The sequence below is a fragment of the Ochlerotatus camptorhynchus genome, unplaced genomic scaffold (assembly GCF_037179485.1).
Source record: "Ochlerotatus camptorhynchus isolate MF236.1 unplaced genomic scaffold, CSIRO-AGI_Acam_v1.1 ptg000503l, whole genome shotgun sequence".
NCBI lineage: Eukaryota > Metazoa > Arthropoda > Insecta > Diptera > Culicidae > Ochlerotatus > Ochlerotatus camptorhynchus.
The window spans coordinates 4,624,406-4,644,159 of NW_027040988.1; the positions used below are offsets into that span (position 1 = coordinate 4,624,406).

The following is a 19,754-nucleotide window of genomic DNA, read 5'->3' on the forward strand; positions in this document are numbered from 1 at the left end:
ATTATTTGGACATTTGTTAAGGTCATCAGTTCCCGCAAGCAGCTAGCTATGAAGGCTCAACCTGGTCTCTATACATGGTGTGGAATTGTAGGCCCGAATGTATTGGTGAGATTAATCATCGTCCGACCATTTTCCAGAACACGCTGGTAGGAAGTGTTAAAATTCCATATAGAATTTTAGAGAAGTGGGAATAATTCGCTTTGGGTGTATATTTAGTCCCCAGAAAGCCAATAAAATCAAATTTGTGAAAAAATTAGTTCTCATGAGTTCAATCTCTCTAAGTCCCTCCTTTTTTACATATTCTGCACAAACGGAAGGAAATCCTGTGAGGGGTGAATTGAATACACTTTAATACCAAAATGAACAAAACAAAATAAATAACAAAAAAAAAAATCAAAATACACCTTTTAAAGTCGGGTAGATGAATCGAAAATACTCAAGTTGACAGTCTCTTGGCTTCTCTTCATCAACTTTCTCTTTGAAATAAATACTACAAATTTGACACGCTTACAAATAAAAAACGGATACACTCTGATGAGACAACGAATCCTTGCCCCCAAGCTCCTCCCCTGATCCTATCCTTCGACAATGTACCTCTCTAACCTCGAGTAAGCCGCGAGTATTCGGCCCAACTCCTACTAGACATAGAATTAAGTGGATTTTGTTATAAACAAAGAATTTTGAACTATCGGCTCCGTAAAGCTAACGCGATTGAGCCTACCAAATAAACGAACTAGTTAAAAAATAAATAAAAAAAAGGATAACAAATAAAAAACGGAATAAGATAATTGCTGATTGATCAATTAAAAGAACTAAATGTTCACATTTGTTCCGTCCACTAGCGGTCCTACGTCAAGCTTCCGTTCGTGCCCCTAGGCACAGACCCTTCTAATTTTTCTTTTAAATATTAGCGGTTCTTTAGACATATACTGTATTGGTAAAACATGAGCAAAATATTCAAGTCAGATAATCCAGAAATCTACTCAATTTAAGAACATATCTATACAAATATCAACAAATGGAATAAAGTATTCGAAAACTCTTTTGGTTGTAATGCATAAGATACATTGAAGAATATTTTATAATGGCAATAATTCAGCCAGAACTTCCATCTTGTTAGAGCTTATAGTTGTCCGCACTAGTTTACTAGTTTTATAATTCAACGATATAATGTCACACAATGAAAGGAGCCAAATTGAACTGAGTCACATAACATATAAATTATTTGGAATAAGTCAGTTAACATTTAGAAACTGTTTAATTATGAAGTGACGGATTTTTCCGTTGGCTTGTAAATAATTGTATTGCATATACTACAATTGGCAAGAGTTCGAAACAGGCGACACCATGACTGTCACAAAGTCTTGATGGGAAATGTCGTCACACCCGCATTGCAGCGTGCGTGGCAACAAGCAAAGCATTTATTGTGTCATTGGGATCGTAAAATAATTCGAGTATACCAATAAAATGTCAAGTCCACACCGGACAGACAGAGAGTTATGTACAAATAATTAACGAATAAATTAATGTTTCATGCTTGACTTTAGCGATCGCTCTGCTCTAACTACAACAAAGTCGTAAACGTTACCTGATGCTAGACACCGAACGACAAATCTGCCGACCTTTCTTCTCGATGAACCCTGCTGTATAGAGTATTGTCGTTTGAACCGGTAGGAAAGAGCTCATCATAACGTCCGAGTCATAAATAAAATCTCCGTACACATATTTAATGGCAAATAGAATGCTTTTGCCGCCGCTTTCCAGAGGCATCATCACAAAAGAGCAATTCCGCCCGGTGAGATCTCAGCAGAGCAGTAGTGTTGCGCACCAGACGTTGGGACAAATTATGCAAATATCTGCCCGGCGATGATGTTATGAATGGTGACCGAACATATGTGCACAACAAACTGTCAGTCACTACTGATCAAAACCGCGACTAGTGGAGACGCGCGCAACTCGATTTATAAGCAGCAGCAGCAGTTCCAATGTCAACCATTTGACTTTTTCCAGTGAGATGCTTATAATTATGATTGAGTGGATGCAATTCTATTCCATGTTTTTTGATTGTTGCTCTTGGATTTTCTATCTCTTGAATATTATTTTTCGCTATCTCACCGCTATCTTACGCTGGGTTGATTTGAGACACGTGATTGTCGTCTCGCCGGAATTCTCAAATTATCTCCGCCAAGCAACTTGTTTGCGAATCTTCACCGACGGTTGCGAACTTCGCTGTTTTTGTCGTGTTTTGTCACTTGGATTCATTTCAAATTTTGAACTTTTTGGTTCTTTCCAATTGAATACTGAAGGTTAATTTATTGCTTCTTTCAAGACACTATGAAAGTTTCCGCAACTTACATTGCATACGCTTTCTGGAAAGATTAAATGTGCTACTTGAATTTCCAAATAATATGCTCCTCGGGGAAACTTGTCGCATTCTATTTCACCTATCCAATCGTAAAGATTAAGAAAACATCTATTTGCCGTTTTTCTCGCCAACGGACTGCACTTAATAGAGTACGGCAATAGAAAAAAAAAATTATGCACGCTATCGTGCTGAAAAATAACGAGCCTCCGTTCGAGGAATTTCTGGGCAATCCCTTGACACCGAAAGTGGCTCGATTTCACTCCTCCCCCATAAAGGATACTCAGCTGCACGTTGTAGTCGTCCTTTTTGATGCAATCAATTTTTCAACTTGGCCTACGTCACTTGGCGGTTCGTTTTACGGCGTGCTCAAATTGCTCCAATCGATTGCATCCATCACACCATTCGGCTTCAGATGTACCTACCTAGAAATATAAATTTCATTTTTATTGAGCTTCAGCTTCTTGGAAACATTTCATATTAATCAGTATACCAATTTTGGCTAGGAAACTCATTTAATTTAGTTGGCAGCTCAGATCATTCCTAATATGTGTGTTCAGGTTTTCAAAAATTGTTTCAAAATTGAGATGTAGATTTGTGTGCATCTTTGTTTTTTTTTTATAAACATCATTACGTTTTATCTGCGCAAATAGGGCTCAAACGCACTGCATCACTAAACTAAAAAATATCCGTGTGTTCGTTTTAACGTTAAATGGAATCACGTTTTTATACTGTTGATCGAAAGACATTTTGTGCTGGGGAGTCTTCTGACTAGCTGGTGAATTTACCGCAAAATACACTAGAGATGGGCAAACAGATCTGGATCCGTTCAAATGATTCAAAAGCGTTCATTATTCATAAGAACCGGATCATCGGCTCACCAGAGCTCACCAAACCATTAAATGATCAAACATGACTTGTTATGCTTGGTGGGCTCATAAAAAGGGCTTAGTAGCATTATTAGTTTCACAGTGCCAGACCTGTTCTCCTCGACAACTAGCCAATGAATATTTGATGACAATGAGTTTCTTATGAAATTATTCTGCGTTAAATGGAGAACCGTCTCAAAGGCTACACAGTTAGAAAAAAATCATGTAAATTTAGGTGCTCAGAGACTAACATATACGAGCGTCCATTTTGACATAATATTCAGTCACAACAGACGTGAAATTCAGCTCAATCAAATGTACTTTTCGTTGACTAACGAACTTTTCAGTCTCTGAGCATTCAATGTTACATGACATGTTTGTATACGTCTCATCCTTTTTGTCAAAGATGGATTCCATCACGAGTAAAATTAGCAATTTCTAAGTGTGTAGGTTAAACTGTTCCGAAGAACCGTTGATAAAGTTCGGATCACCTATATTCATGAACCGGTTCTGACCCGTTCACCTAAGTGGTCAATTGTGGCCATCTCTAAAAAACACTATCATTAATCATTGTTAGCCCTTTCCGAGCGCAGTGTCGGCGTGCGATAAAAACATTCCGGTGTGAAACGAGGCGACTATCAACCGACTAAGAGAAAAGTGTTTGCTGATTCCTGTCGTCGGAGAGAAAAAAAAAGGGAAACAAGTGCGATAAGGGGAAGAAAAGCAGCGAATGTTGAAGGTGGTGTAGTTCCAAAATATTTACGCAATGAACGAATTTCGGTGCCGATGGTTCGACGGTGGTAGAAAACTACTTCCAGTGGATTGAAAAGTGGTAGTTTCGGTGGTGTAGAGAAAGGGTTCCAAGAGTGTGAGAAAAACGGAAAAAAATAATAGCGTAACTTAATCTGCCCTGTTAATTAATCAAACCATTATGCGATGATTATACGCGCTAGTGCGACGACTAGGACCACCTCGACCACTAGCACCGTAACAGCCGACAACACCTACTTTTCCGGATCCCGAGAGATTGTCGCCACCACCCCTTCTACTGCCTGCACCTTGTGTCGGGAAACGGCTGTCAGCATTACAACAGCATGGTCACAGCCAACCGGAATGCGTCGGTTATTTTTGGAGGAGTCGCCCTGCTTCTCCTGGGGTAAGTTGTGTAACCTTGCTTACTTCTCTTATGTATATAACCCGGCGTACGATTGAGTGCGTCCGGATCAACCGAATGGAAGCGGTGATCCGAGTAGAACTCAGATTTGTTTTTATTGTTTCAGCCCTTTCAAATGTTTTCCTCAATTCTGATTTTTATTTGTCTCATGTAACGGTTTTCGAATAATGCCCTGACACTCTGCTGAATATCAAGCAAACACATTGAGGCTGCAGAACAGCGAAACCGATATTTTGATCCACCTCAAAATGTCGATTTCGCTCCACCCCGCTCAATCGATTCTAAATCAGGACCTGATCATTTTCCTTAAATTTGAGCTCATTTGGTTGCGGTCTCATGCTGCACTGGCCCTTTGAAGTTTATATGGGAATCATAATGGGAAAAGTGATCTTTCTGTTCAGGTTAGGATGAACCTTTCACCATTAGTTTATTTAAATAAAAAATAAACGATTTATGGACAAACTTGCTATCTCAGTGGCACCGCCCAAGTAACAATTCTGCAATAATTTGGCATCCACTCTGATTTACGATGGTTTTATAATAGGAATGAACAATCTTTTTAGTTCAAATACAGCATTTCACAGTGTAAAACGTTCCTGATTAGTAGTTTACCTGTTTGTTGTTTAAAAAACCTTTTACCTGTCTTGTTTTAAAATTAAATTTGAAGTAGCTCTCAATCCCACCATAAAACTGTTCTATAAATCAATCATAAATTTCATTAGCGATTTTTTATTAATGTCTTCATAAAATACTAAAAATCATTACCATTAGGTTTTAAATGAGAGCAAAAAGCCTTGTTCCTTTTAGATTTTTTAAAGTGTAAGTATCATAAAATCTCCTCTGTTTACAAATTGAACTTAAAAGATGGATGCTCATAGTGAATAAAAGCCAAATTTATGACAAGGATATCTCGAAGGATAAACGAAATAGGATGAAAAATTCAAGCGATGCTAACGACCGAAGGGAAGTCGATTTTAGTAAAATTTAGTTCTTTAGAAGAACCAGCACGTCCGGCTGAACGGGTACCATCAACGACTGAGCATCTGGTGGAGAAGAGTGAAGTGAGCGTGGTCCTCGAATTCATAAAACATTGTCAAAACAGTCTGAAAACAGACGAGCCTTCTCCAGACCTTGCGAATAGATGACGATTGGAATAACTTGCGTCAGTACCGACCGACAGCAAACCACTGAAACTGTCATTTAGTGGACGCGATTTTATTCGGCGACAGGGTCATCTCTTCGAAAAATTTAATTCAACCGTACATTCCTGCATTGTTTGATGGTGCAGTTCCAGAAGCATCCGGAAGAAGGGGATCTTTTTCGGGAATGATTGAGGTTGCAGGCAGCGTTCCCAGTTTGTTTTCATGATTATCGGTATCAAATGATTAAAAATTCGGTATTTATCGGTATTCACTATTTTAATTATTTTTCTTTTTTTTTTTTTGACTAAAATCGAAAAATGTTTATGTATCAATTTGACTGATATTCATAAAACATCCCTGAATATTCCACAATGTTCCTGAAGTTTTCGTAACATTCCTGAATTGTACTTCGGAATATCCCATAATTCTTCGGAACTCGTTGAAAGTTCTTGCAATTTTCCTAAAATTAATGGGCTGTTTTGAAGTTCTCTGATCATTCTCGTAGTGCTCGTAACTTCCCTGATTATTTTGGAACTACCGGAAAATCTCTTATTTTTTTATTTTTCCAAAGTTCTCGAAACTGCCGATAACAAACACAGAACTTCTCTTAAAATGTTCTTACAATTTTCTAATATTCGTGTAACTTCCTTTACGTTTTCAAAATTTTCATGAACCTCTCTAATCCAGGGGGAACGACACTCATTCAAATGAATTTTATTTTACCATGCTTGCCTGTAAACATAATGTAATTGAAGAATTTTTTTGAATTTGTCGCCTTGACGAAAATAGAGTAAGGATAAAAAAAAAATATATATATATGGGATTCCTAATGGGATTGCATTGGATACGAGGGTGCTTTAAATTGTCATTGGGATGCGTGCAACTGAAATGAAACAGTACGAAAGAAAAACATCAAAGTAGCCATTTTAGTCAATGCTCAGTGAAAAATAATGTTTGGATGGTGACAGCTGGCAAAAACCTTTAATTCTAAACACGCAAACGAAATTTGTGAAAGTCAGCAGAAGTGACAGGAGCTGCAGGAATAGAAGCATCGCGGATTCGTGTAGCCGTCTCCGAGGCTGGAAAACTCGATTCGGTCCCGAAACTGTGATCTTCACAACCGATTTTCAATTCTCCACAGATTTACTTAAAAATTCTACCCTGAATTTAAACTCACAAAAGTTACTAGGAGTAAAAGTCTAAAATCTCTTAGAGCGCTTTCTAAAACTACCTTTAATATCATCTAAAATAACTTGTTATCCCTGATATCCATTCTAAAATCTAAAGTCTACTCAAAATTCCAAAAAAGTTTAGTCTGGTCCAAGAATCTTAAAACTTTTCGAAGCCCCAAAATCCTTTTTTCTGAAAAATAGATTAAGTATTTTTTTCACCGATTTGTCATTGAAATTTCCGGCTTTTGCCTGATTTCCCGGTTCACTGATCATCCTGCTCATCCCCCTGCCCTAAAAATATTCGATCGACTCTCCACAAAGGAGAGAACGAGATATATCGTCGGATTCGTGCAATTCTGCCACCACTCAAAATCTGTGAATTTACACATTCAACGTTTAAAAATGTGGGGTTCAGTTTCAGTTTTATGATTCTTTTCATTACCGGACTGAATCGAGTCTGTTTCATTAATTCTTTCAAATTCAGATTAAAAAATAAACAGTTCAACGATTTTTACTGCTTCTTATTTAAGATGTTCTAATTTTTAATTTTTTTTTTGTCTCCTCTATGACGCGCTTGATGTATTTGCGCCCGCGGCCGATTATGGTCCGTCATCTATTTTAATTGAAGCTCCCCCGGGAATCCAATCAAGAAATCACTTCATCCATGGCCTTCAGCATAGATATACGTGGATGTTCATTCCTTCACGTTTCAACTTTGATCATTTCTACCAGCTTCGCCAGGACAATCGCCACCTTGAACGACTCAACGCGTATCACATTTTTTAACACCATGTTTATTATCGAGATCGTTGAAAACTGACAGTGCTTCGCGATCGACCTGAAAACTGCACGGCTTGCTTGATGATTTGTGTGCATGCAGAAGGGATAAGATGGGAATAGAAAGAATAGATAGGATGGATTGAAATTTTGTGCACGTTGAAAATTTTAGGAGTGATTTGGTTAAAAATGGGATAATCCTGAAGTGTCGTTCCAAATGCTCTAATCTAATCTAATCTAATCTAAGACAAACGCAGCCAGTACGAGAAAGCATCCTGGAAAATGATTAGGTTAGATGAGGTCTAATCATTTTTCTTGTCTAATTGATGTTTACAGCACATCTGGGATATGATATAAACATCAATACGGCCAGGCCTACTGCGTTGTATTTGCCGCAAAGATGATTCTTGGAAATGAATGGGAACATTTCTTGAATCTACAGGGGTGGAAGGATGCGTGGACATACCATGCCAAACGCTCCGAGTTACTATGTGTAGTTGTGTGTAATGTGTAAATATTTGTACAATATTGAAGAATCATAAAATAATGCAATGGAAGGATCTTACCGATTTTTTTTCCTATGTTAGTAATGATTTTATTGCGCTTAAAAGTTTCATTGGATGCAGCCGGTCCTTGTTTATCATGGGGTTTTGGATGCAGTTTCTTGTCATTGCTCGTGGTTATGTTTAGTGAAGTGATCATTTCTTTCACTAGAAACTACTACTCCTGGCTGATCCACCAGCCTTGCATTGAGCTGGAACCGCAAGCAAGCAAATCAATTGCCTCCTCGCTCGAATCCTTCGTTGTGAGTGGTTCCGATAGATACACGCCACTGGATATACTTCCACTGGATATCACCGTTACCTCCTGGACTTATTTTGTAACTTCTGGCTTCCGGATCGTTATGCACTTGTAACTAAACCCAAACGGACACGATTCAACAGCGTACATTAGAAAATTCAGCGGAGATCTGCTTTTTCGCAACGTTTCACTGTGGTGGCGAAGGAAGAAAAAACCCGGTTTGTTCACTCGCGGTAATCTTAAAAACTCTTTCAATCCATTTTTTTTTTAAATAAACAAACACAGCACTAAAAAACACACGCGAAATTATTGAAAAAGTTTTCAAGTGTCGAAAATGCACCAGCTAAAGGACTTATTGCACTAAATTTTCAATAAACATCTCGGAAAAAAAGCAGCAGCAAATTCAAAACACGTCAGTTTCAATGCACGGCCTACCTCGATCCAAAATTTTCATAAACCTCTCGGATCTTAACTGAAGTTTTCGAGAATTCCCGGAACTTATTTAAAGGATCAGAAATTTCCTTGAATTTATATGTCCTAATTTTTTTTTGTTATTACTTTATTTGTACAGGCTCAATCGAATAAACTTTACAGAGCCGAGTTATCCTTTGCGTTATACATTGTTACTGTCTTATATTTAAAGTTAAAGGAACTGGACCGAGTACTCGCGGTCGTCTCGAGGTTAGTGGAGATTTACAATTTTTTGGATGGGAAAAGGGAAGAAGGAGGTTTTAAATGTGGTTTACGATATAACTATTTAATTAATCCTAAAGCATGAAATTATTTCTATTCATCTTGAAAACAAACATTGAAAAAAAAAACCCCCCAGACGTACAAAATACAAACTAAGCACAAGGTTAATCAAACTTACAATCTAAGGTTAATATCCTTAAAGTAAACATATATGAGTTTCATAAACTCCAGATCGCGTCTAGCCAAAATATCCCGAACTGGAACATTAGGTTGTCTACCTCGAGCCCGAAGGGAATCATAAAAATGTGATCTGACTCCACGATACTCCGCACAAGACCAAAGGATGTGATCAGCGTCCTGGTAACCTTGTCCACATTCACAGAGATTGCTGTCTCCCAACCCCACACGGAACAAGTGAGCGTTTAGACAATAGTGATTGGACATGAGACGAGACATCACGCGTATGAAGTCTCGACTCAAGTCCAACCCTTTGAACCATGCAAACTTCGACACCTTAGGGATAATTGAATGTAGCCATCGTCCCAAGCTCCCTTCACTCCATTGATGTTGCCAGCTAACGAGCGACTGCTGACGATAAATAGAGAAAAATTCACTATAGGCGATCTGTCGATCATAAATGTCGCCTTCCATAGCGCCCACCTTCGCAAGTGAATCCGCCTTCTCATTGCCCAAAATTGAGCAATGCGAAGGGACCCACGCGAAGGTGATGATGAAAGAGCGCACGGATAAAGCACTAAGCAGTTCTCGTATTTTCAAGAGAAAATACGAGAAGTGCTTTACCGGCCTAATGGAACGGATAGCCTCGACAGAACTGAGACTATCCGTAAAAATAAAATAGTGGTCTGGAAGAAGTGAAGCAATAGTTTCCAAAGTGTAGTGAATTGCTGCCAGTTCAGCCACATAAAGGGTGTCCACGATGAAATTGCCACACTATGAAATTGCTCTAACTTTTTAACCGTTGGGTAGAATTTAATGAAAATTTGGGTGGATTTAGTTCATAGTGCATTATTTACATCCTGCAAGTTTTAAAGTCCTGTGATCAAAACTCGCGGAAATGGAGTCGAAAGAACAGCTCGTGCGTGATAAAATCTTGCTCATTCATCACGAGAACAAGGATCTCTCGCATCGTTCCATCGCTAAAACGTTGGGAATCGCGAATTCCACGGTGTCGCGAATGATTAAGCGGTTCGAGGAACGGTTGACCACCGATCGGAAGCCCAGAAGTGAAGGAAAAAGTATTCCGTACAACACCAAAAATCACAACCGCGTAGTTGGGGCCTTCAACCGAAATCCAAACGCCTCCGTTAGGGATGTGGCTAAGAAGCTGCACCTAAGCCGAAGTTTTGTCCAGAAGGCCAAAACTAAGGCTGGGCTTCGAACGTTCAAGGTACAAAAGGCCCCTAATCGCGACGAGAAGCAGAACAAGTCCGCCAAAACCCGTGCCAGGAAGTTGTACCTCAACATGCTGACGAAAGTTGAATGCTGCATCATGGACGACGAAACATATGTGAAGGCCGACTTCAAACAGATCCCCGGCAACCTGTTTTTCACGGCCAAGGATAAGTTCAGCGTTCCGGAGCATGTCCGCACTCAGAAGATGTCCAAATTTGCGAAGAAATTCCTGGTTTGGCAAGCCATCTGCACGTGCGGGAAGCGGAGTGCGCCTTTCGTGATCCAGGACACGATGAACGGACAGGTGTACATAAAAGAGTGCCTCCAGAAGCGGCTGCTTCCTCTCCTGAAGGCCCACAACGTCCCAACAATCTTCTGGCTGGATTTGGCCTCATGCCACTACTCCAAGGACGTGCTGAAGTGGTATGCGGACAATAAGGTCAATTTCGTGCCGAAAATGTTCAACCCTCCCAACACTCCGGAACTCCGCCCCATCGAGAAGTACTGGGCGATTATGAAGCAGCACCTTCTTAAACGACCTAAGGTAGTGAAGACAGTCGAGGAACTGAAGAAAGTATGGGTTTACATGCAAAAAACGGTTGATTCACAGGTTGTGCAGAATCTTATGGCCGGGGTTAAGGCCAAGGTGCGGGCATTTGCGTATGGACTGTAAATAAAATACGAGTAAAATGGTAAAATGAAGTTTAATAGTTATTTCTCAATCCCTGAAAATTTAATGGCAATCGGATGAAAACTCGAATTTTGCGAATCAATTTTGTGTGTGGCAATTTCATCGTGGACACCCTTTACACAGAACAAGGAGCTTCAAGTTTTCGAGAGGCGCTATGAAATTCATTAAATACACCAAAACCAGCGGACTCCTCTATTAGAGATCCATCTGTGAAAAACGTTCTTGCAGAATCAATATGGCCAAACTTTGCAGCGTATAATGACGGAGCAATCATTGGACGATGATGCTCTGGAATTCCGCGGATTTCCTGTGTCATAGATAAATCAAAATTCACTGAATTGCCGAAATCGGAGAAGATTACACGATTGGGAATATTTCTTGAAGGGCTGACATCCTGTGTTAAATATAGGTAGTATAAAGTCATAAAACATGTTTGAGGATTTAGCTCCAGAAGCTTCTCAAAATTTTCGATCACCAGTGGATTCATTACTTCGCAACGGGTGAGGAGCCTCAGAGATAACTCTGAAAAACGGACGGATAGTGGCAACATGCCCGCCAGCACTTCGAGACTCATAGTATGAGTCGAGTGCATGCATCCTAACGCGATACGAAGACAACGATACTGGATCCGTTCCAGCTTGATGATGTGCGTTTTAGCTGCCGACTGGAAGCAAAAACTGCCGTACTCTAAAACCGATAAAATCGTTGTCCGGTACAACGTCAGAAGATCTTGTGGATGGGCTCCCCACCACGTTCCGGTAATTGATCGAAGGAAATTGATCCTTAGTTGGCATTTTCTTCTCAGATACTCAATGTGGGATCTCCAGGTGCATTTGGAATCGAACCAGACCCCGAGATATTTAAAAGACATGGAATGAGTGATCGGTTTACCCAAAAGTTGAAGCTTCGGTTGTGCTGGGCTATGCTTCCTAGAAAAAACGACCAACTCAGTTTTCTCCGTGGAGAATTCGATACCTAGCTGAATAGCCCAAGTAGACAAATTGTCCAAGGTATCCTGTAAGGGTCCTTGCAGGTCAACCTCTTTTGGCCCTGTGATAGACACTACGCCATCATCTGCAAGTTGTCTCAACGTGCAATTGTCACTAAGACAATTGTCAATTTCTCTAACGTAGAAATTGTACAAAAGGGGGCTTAAACATGAGCCTTGTGGGAGACCCATGTAGCTAAATCGAAAAGCTGTAGAGTTTCCATGAGAAAAGCTCATATGTTTTTCTGACAGCAAATTGTACAAAAAATTATTAATTAATGGAGACAATCCACAAACGTGGAGTTTCTCTGAAAGAACTTCAACGGATACTGAATCAAAAGCCCCCTTGATATCCAAGAACACAGAAGCCATTTGCTCTTTCTTAGCAAAACCTAACTGAATTTCCGAGGAAAGCAACGCGAGACAGTCGTTCGTTCCCTTACCCCTACGGAAACCAAATTGAGTATCTGAAAGAAGGTGGTTCGTCTCAACCCATTTGTCGAGGCGAAAAAGGATAATTTTCTCCATCAATTTCCGAATACACGACAGCATCGCGATGGGCCGATACGAATTGTGATCCGACGCGGGTTTATCAGGCTTTTTAATGGCTATCACCCTTACTCGTCTCCAATCGTCGGGAACAATATTGAGCTCCAAGAACTGATTGTACAAGTTCAACATGCGCCTCTTAGCGACGTCTGGGAGGTTTTTCAGCAAGTTGAACTTGATTCTATCAGATCCCGGGGCAGAATTGCCACACGAAAGGAGAGCGAGTGAAAGTTCGACCATTGAAAAAGGCTGACTGATTTCGTCTACCGAATTCGCGGTTTCGTGAGGAATCAACTGCGACGGCACGGAATCTGGACACACTTTTCGCGCGAATTTAAGAATCCATTAATCCGAGCAATCCTCGCTTTCGTTGTTAGTAGACCGGTTACGCATTCTTCGCGCCGTACTCCAAAGCGTATTCATAGACGTTTCGCGCGACAATCCGTCTACAAACTGCCGCCAGTAACTCCGTTTTTTTGGCCTTGATGAGGCTCTTGAGTTCGCGTTCAAGAGATGTGTATGCGTCGAAATGCTCGCGTGTTCCGCGTTTCCGAAAAAGTTTAAACGCGTCGGACTTTTTACGGTAAACCTCCGTGCATTGTTGATCCCACCAGAGCGATGGTGTTTTCTTACGAATAGACGATCGCGGCACCGGTCGTGTTTGAGCTTGAAGTGCGCTGTCGATGATGAGATTAGAGAGGAAATTATATTCCTCCAACGGCGGAAGCTCTTCCACTGACGATACTGTATCGTCTATCGCGGATTGGAACTTAGTCCAATCGATGTTACGGGTTAGATCATACGCGACGTTAACGGATTCTGACGAGTTGAACCCACTGGCAATCGAAATTTTGATCGGCAAATGATCACTACCGTGCGGATCCTGGATTACATGCCAAGTGCAATCCAACGATAGTGAATTGGAGCAAAAGGTGAGGTCTAATCTGCTACCATTCGAGGATGGACCAGCCAAACGTGTTACTTCTCCATTGTTAAGGATTGTCATGTTGAAGTTGTCACAGAGATCATAAATCAAAGTAGAACGGTTATCATCGTACAGTTCCCCCCAGCCTGTACCGTGGGAGTTAAGTTCTCCCATGATCAACCATGGAGCGGGAAGTACCGCACATATGTCGAAAAGTTGTTTGCGATTAACAGAGACTCTAGGAGCAATATATACAGAAGCAATACAAAGGCTCTTACCTTTAATGGTAGCCTGACATGCGACAACTTCAATACCGGGGAATTCGGGAAGATTCACTCTATAGAAGGAATGGCACTTTTTGATCCCCAAAAGTACCCCTCCTCCACGTGAATCCTCACGATCCAATCGAATAATGTTAAAATCGTAAAAAGGGAGATCAATTTCTGAAGAGAGCCATGTTTCACAGAGGGCAAATGCATCGCAATTATTGTTATGGACTAAATACTTGAACGAATCTAATTTCGGAATAAGACTTCGACAATTCCACTGTAGAACAGTGATCAAATCCCCGACCTCGTTTGGAAAATTATCCATCGAAGGAGATGATAGCTGCAAGAAGGGGCCATTTTGAAGTCAATTGCTTCAAGAAGGATTTCACAGTGGGAAGCAATGTGAGGACAATGCTTTTCAGAGGATCAGAAATGTTGAGGTATTTGAGAATACCGTCCACAATGTCATCAAATGAGAACAACCCAGATGAAGAAGGGGTTTCTGTTCTTAAAATTGGGGCATCAGGGGTTTTGGATGTCCCCGGAAGTGGTGGAAAATCCTGGGTATAGTCAGTTCTGCGGAATCCAGGAGGAGTAGAAGTCTCCTTTTTTCCACCACTCCTTGATTTAGGCAAGCTGATTTGGGGTTCTTTATTTGCAACAATCCGCGAACGGATGCGCTTTCGTTTCCGTGCAGAACCTTCCGGAAAACTGAAAGAAGTTCCCTCCTCAGCCAAGTCAGAGTCAGTCTCGTCATCTGACAAAAGAGAAAAGGGATTTTTGTCATTGGTCGATGGCGTGGCTGTCTTAAGCATTTCTGCAAAAGACCGCCTGGAACGTTCCTTAAGGGAGCGTTTCATTTTGTCCCCGAGCTGTTTGTACGCCGGGCACGACGAGAGAGCATGAGGAGGAGTTCCGTTGCAGTACACGCATTTTGGTGCAGTAGCTGCGCAGGCGCCATCCTCATGCTTCTCCCCGCATTTGGAGCAGCGTGCCTTGTTGCCGCAGTGGGAGGCCGTATGTCCCAACCGCTTACAATGCTGGCAGTTCATGACCCGAGGTACAAACAACCGCACAGGAAGACGAAGTTTTCCCAGCTCGATGTATTGAGGAAGGGCAGATCCAGAAAAGGTCACCCGAAACGAGTCTGTGGGGGTAAAACTCTTTTTACCCTCGCTGAGCGATACTGACTTCATTCTATGAACGACCAGTATCTTTACCGGAGGAAGCAAGGGGTTCTTGAATCGGCCAACCGCTTGCTTCTCCAGTATCTCGGGGTTCAGACTCGCCTCAGTGACCACGCCTTCGATCTCCACATCAGAGGCTGGAATGTACACCTTATATTCCAGTGTGAAAAATTGGGAAACAGCAATTTCATTGGCCTGTTTCAGGTTAGCGACGGTCACACGAAGTTTGTTGTGCCTAACCTTCGTTATTTCGGTCACGGCAGAGAATCGCTTTGTCAGATCATCAGATATCTGAACAACATTCAAGGGTTTGTTTTTGGGCTGAAAATAGACAACCCATGGGCCAGTCGAGTCATTCGGGTAGGCCCGCAATCTGGTGCTTTTCTCATCCTGCCCATTGACAGACTGAGACGACGAACCAGGGATGACATCATCATTATTCTGAGATGAATGGTCATCCATGTCGTCTTCTGACAAAACATCCATTTTGTTCAACTAGTGGGAGCGCAAAACGCTCTCCCACTGAACGCACAGACACAATACACAGAAAACACTACAAACACAGAAATACAAAATGAAAATTTAACTAATGGGGGAGTAAAAGAAACAAGAAAAAGCAAAAACTTATCTGATAATCCTATACTACTACCACCGAGCGTTATATGTGTAGGCGTTTACACCGATGGCTGGGAAGCGACGCGCAGCGTGGATGACCTTCGCTGTGGTGCACTTGATCGAGGCGCGGCACTCAGCGCACACAGGCGCACGATGATTGATGAACGATGTAGATGTAGAAACGGGTGCTCACACTCGATGATGATGATACGTTCGTGGGTATGCGTAAGCGCGTATGCGTGACCACGCAACGATGATGCCCAAATTTGTTTGCGAATTTCCAATAGCACGGATTAATCTTTCCGAAAATGACACTTTCTACTAAAAAAAACTCACTTTTCGATCAATTTACCGGGAACTATGCCAGGAGTCACTTAGTGAGAAAAAACTGATAAATTATATCAAGCGAATACCGAAAAAACTTCCAAAACAACGGAGCGCGAAACAAGTCGACCGTACTTCTTGCTAGGACGCAGTGGGATTATATATGTCCTAATGTATCGAAAGGATTTATGTTTGGGGGAAAACCAAACACGCCGAATAGGCCTGCTTACGGATTAACTTAACATGGCAATAGGATCCGGTCCGAATGCCAATTGAAGAATTGCAGAAACCAGTTCCAATTGCAGCATTGATGTGTGGTGTCAACAAGAATTCGGTGTAGAACGATCCTGTCATTCTGTAGAAGCATCTGCAACCGCAGCAGTTTCTCCCGGAGACCAACTCGGTACGACTGATGTTCCACCAATCAGTCAGCCGTACAGCTTATTCTATGGACTGAACGATCTCGGAGTTTCGATTGACTGTGGAGGCTGGTATTAGCAACATTAACCACACCGGAGGTAACGAACCCAATATGAACCGTGGTATAAATAAACGCAATCGGAACCGCCAGCAATTTCAGGGCGATAAATATGCAATTCTGGCAAGACCAAGCAAGGATGAAAAATATGAAGGAACAACAAGCAGAGACTAAAAAGGAATAAGTAATCAAACGTTGGCAACATCCTGTAGGGTTTTTGATCTAATTTCCGTCCTACTAAGCACAACGCGCACTTTACCTCTATTTCCTGAACGAGTTTAAACTAAAAATGGAATATTTCTGTCAAAGATGACTCCTAAATTTATTCACCTTTCTATACGTACCGTTGGATTTGATAAAAAGCCACAAATTGTTGAGATATTGTTTGAAATCTAATACTGCTTCTTGATTCTAAATTCGTTCTACGAGTTTCAATTCCGTCCTAACGCATTGAAACGGCATTAGATTTTCTTCGTCCTACGGATAAACGTAGAAAAAGGGGATTCGCAGGGAGCGCTTCTTTTGTTTTGAGAACAATGAGCGTAAATATTCATACAATGCGCTCTAATAGGATTCATGTTGTAGCTAATGAACTAACGCATCGGACCAAACATAATTTTGATTTGTGCACGGTGAAATCATTGATATTATTGATCTTTTCTGATCGATAGAACGGAAATGGGCGATTACGACGAAGTAGCGCTCTACCCTACCATCATTTGGTTGTTGATGTACATTAGTCGATGGAAGATGTGGATGAACGGATTAAAAGTAAGAAGTGGAGAGCCATGAGAAAGAAGAGGAGAAGAGCAATGCTAGTAAATTTTAAATTTGTTAATGAAGAATCTCGCCAGGTTTGGAACTCCTGTTTATTTATTAGGGGATTCAACAGCATTGCCCAAGTAGCACGACGATAATGTAGAGCAGACCTGCCCAACATTTCAAAACTTGCTTTTTTAATGGCTGTATCTATTTTCAATAAACATGTTACAGCTGCATTTCGTTTCTTCCTCATTCATGCTAGGCTGAAATTCACAATTATGAATAAAATTGGACTAGAATGATGCCATTGTTGACATCCAGAAACCACGTCCAACCCGCAAGCTACGCGTTGGGCAGCGCTGATGTAGAGGCTCACCTTCCACTTGCTGGTTGAGTACTTATGATACAGGATTGACACCCGGTACAGAACTTTCTTCCCATGGATGGTCAACTTCTGCCACCAGTCACCCGTGAAGGGGCAGAACTTTGAGGTTGACAATAGTTAGCGTATACTGGCTAACAGTTCCAGCAGTGGCCGACGATCTAGCGCTTGTCAATCTTCTCATTGTTTGGCATCATTGAACCCAGAGGAATTAATGTTCTACAAAAAAGACTCACATGCGTGTTATTTGATGCTCGTTTTACTAATTTTACTACAAGCACAATGATTACCCTCGCAATACTATGTAATATGCACACAAATAACTAGTTTAACTTGACAAGATAAACAAATAATCTCAAAAGTCATAACTGCAGGGTTGCCAAACTCATAGGGTACTGAGACCGACAGATTGATTGCCACACTTCGGCACATTCAGCACAATGCTGGGCACAGCTTTCAGAACAGATAAAATAACTCGGCACAGATTGAGATGTGCAGAGTTGAGTACCCCTTGGTATTTTCTGATTTCCAGAAATTACTGGGATGAGCCATCAGCTGTTTCTCGACTACTTGGTAATCAAAAACGGCGAGGAAATGGAAGCATCAGAATATTAAGCATAAGAAATTTTCAGCGGCGCCGGTGGTGTAGTGGACCCCCCCCCCCCACCCAGTACCCCTCTCTCTCTCTTTCTCCTTTTAGCCTGCTTTACAAACACAAAAAGCCTCTATATATAGCTGCCACAGGGATTCGAACACAGACGTTTAACAATCTTGACTAGTGGGAAATCTAGTGCCTTTACCATCTCGTCAAAATCTACTGTTGAATAAAGAGTAGATGCAAGCTAACCTTTTGTGTATGCCAGGCAGAGCCTTCTTAGTTCGCTGGCGCCGGCAACTGAGTTAAAAATAAATCGTGTGTTCCCAACACCTCACACTCTCTGCGCTTTTGCTACACTGACGTAAACGGAGGGTGGTTAAATATATTTGTTACAAAGTTTGTTATAATTCTCAAATATTGCCGTTTACATTGCACTCGCTAATAAGAAATTTTATTTTTCTGATTATAAAGTAGCATATGCATTAAACTTAGCTAGGGGAAATGACGGCTTCGGCATGACAGACTATTTTCGGCAACCCAAATTGAAACACTATTTTCACTGGATTTTCTTACGAAAACAGTTCGCTGAATGCATGCAAACAATTCTCTATGCTTTCAGCTTCAATTTGACTATATTTTTACCACTGAGAAAAAGCAATCTAGCAGGGTTTTCTTGAAATGAAACACACGCACTACATATTGTAGCTGATTTCGAGTTGCCGATAATAGAACAGCAGATTTACATGCAGTTCAAATGGAACGGTTGCCGAAGAAAAACTGGTTGCCGACAATACTCGCTCTCACTAGAGAAGATTGCAACTTTGTAAAAGCGTTTCAAAACAGTTTTTGACAATTCTTTCGACTGAAATTGTTAGAGCAGCCGGCAGCAAAAGATTGTAAACAAACCAATACTGCATATGTGTGCGTTCCATAGAGAAAAAGGCTATAGAAAGAAGGTCGCTGCTGAGGTTGCCGAGAAAACGTAAATTCCCCTATATGAAAGTAATTAATTTAAGTATATTTAACAAAACAAAAATAAGATAAAAGCGAATAATTGATTGCATATGCACTATTTGAATTCTAATACAGTGTTAGTTGCACATTTTGTTTGGTTATGCGTTGAGATCTGTCTCCCACACCATTTCAAATTAAAGATATATTCGAGGTAAGTTTTGATTGCTAATTTTCGACGGTTAGTGTTGCAATTTTCCATTGATCATTTTTATTTGTATTTCATCAACAACATATTGATTTTCACAAATTCCAAAATATTTATTTGAAAAGGTGCACGCTAAAATTCAAAGAACGCAACTGAGCTGATAATTTATGTTTTTGGATTCCATTCATGAGCGAATATATCATTGGTTCACACTATTATGCGCATCCGTTCCTAGATAGTTTAAATCTAGGTAAGCCTTTTGATCAGAAGCGTCTTACAGTGACAATTTCAATTTTATAATGCTAGTTGTGCACTTTTAATCACCAACGTAACATTTTCAGGTTTTACGGAATCAATTTATAGTAGCCTAGTCGCTTTGGGCTAGGTGGTTTGTTTCGACTTGCGAAATGAGGCCCCTGGATTT

At 40.9% G+C, this 19,754-nt stretch overlaps 1 protein-coding gene across 1 annotated transcript in view; it reads left to right on the top strand.

Annotated features, from left to right (window-relative positions):
- Positions 1-19,754, top strand: part of alka (alkaliphile) — a 152,550-nt gene that overhangs the window by 19,276 nt on the left and 113,520 nt on the right. Inside the window, exon 2 of the mRNA XM_065235792.1 lies at positions 3,809-4,387. Coding sequence (XP_065091864.1) covers positions 4,326-4,387 — 62 coding nt within the window. The 5' untranslated portion in view covers positions 3,809-4,325. The remainder of the gene's footprint in view (positions 1-3,808; positions 4,388-19,754) is intronic.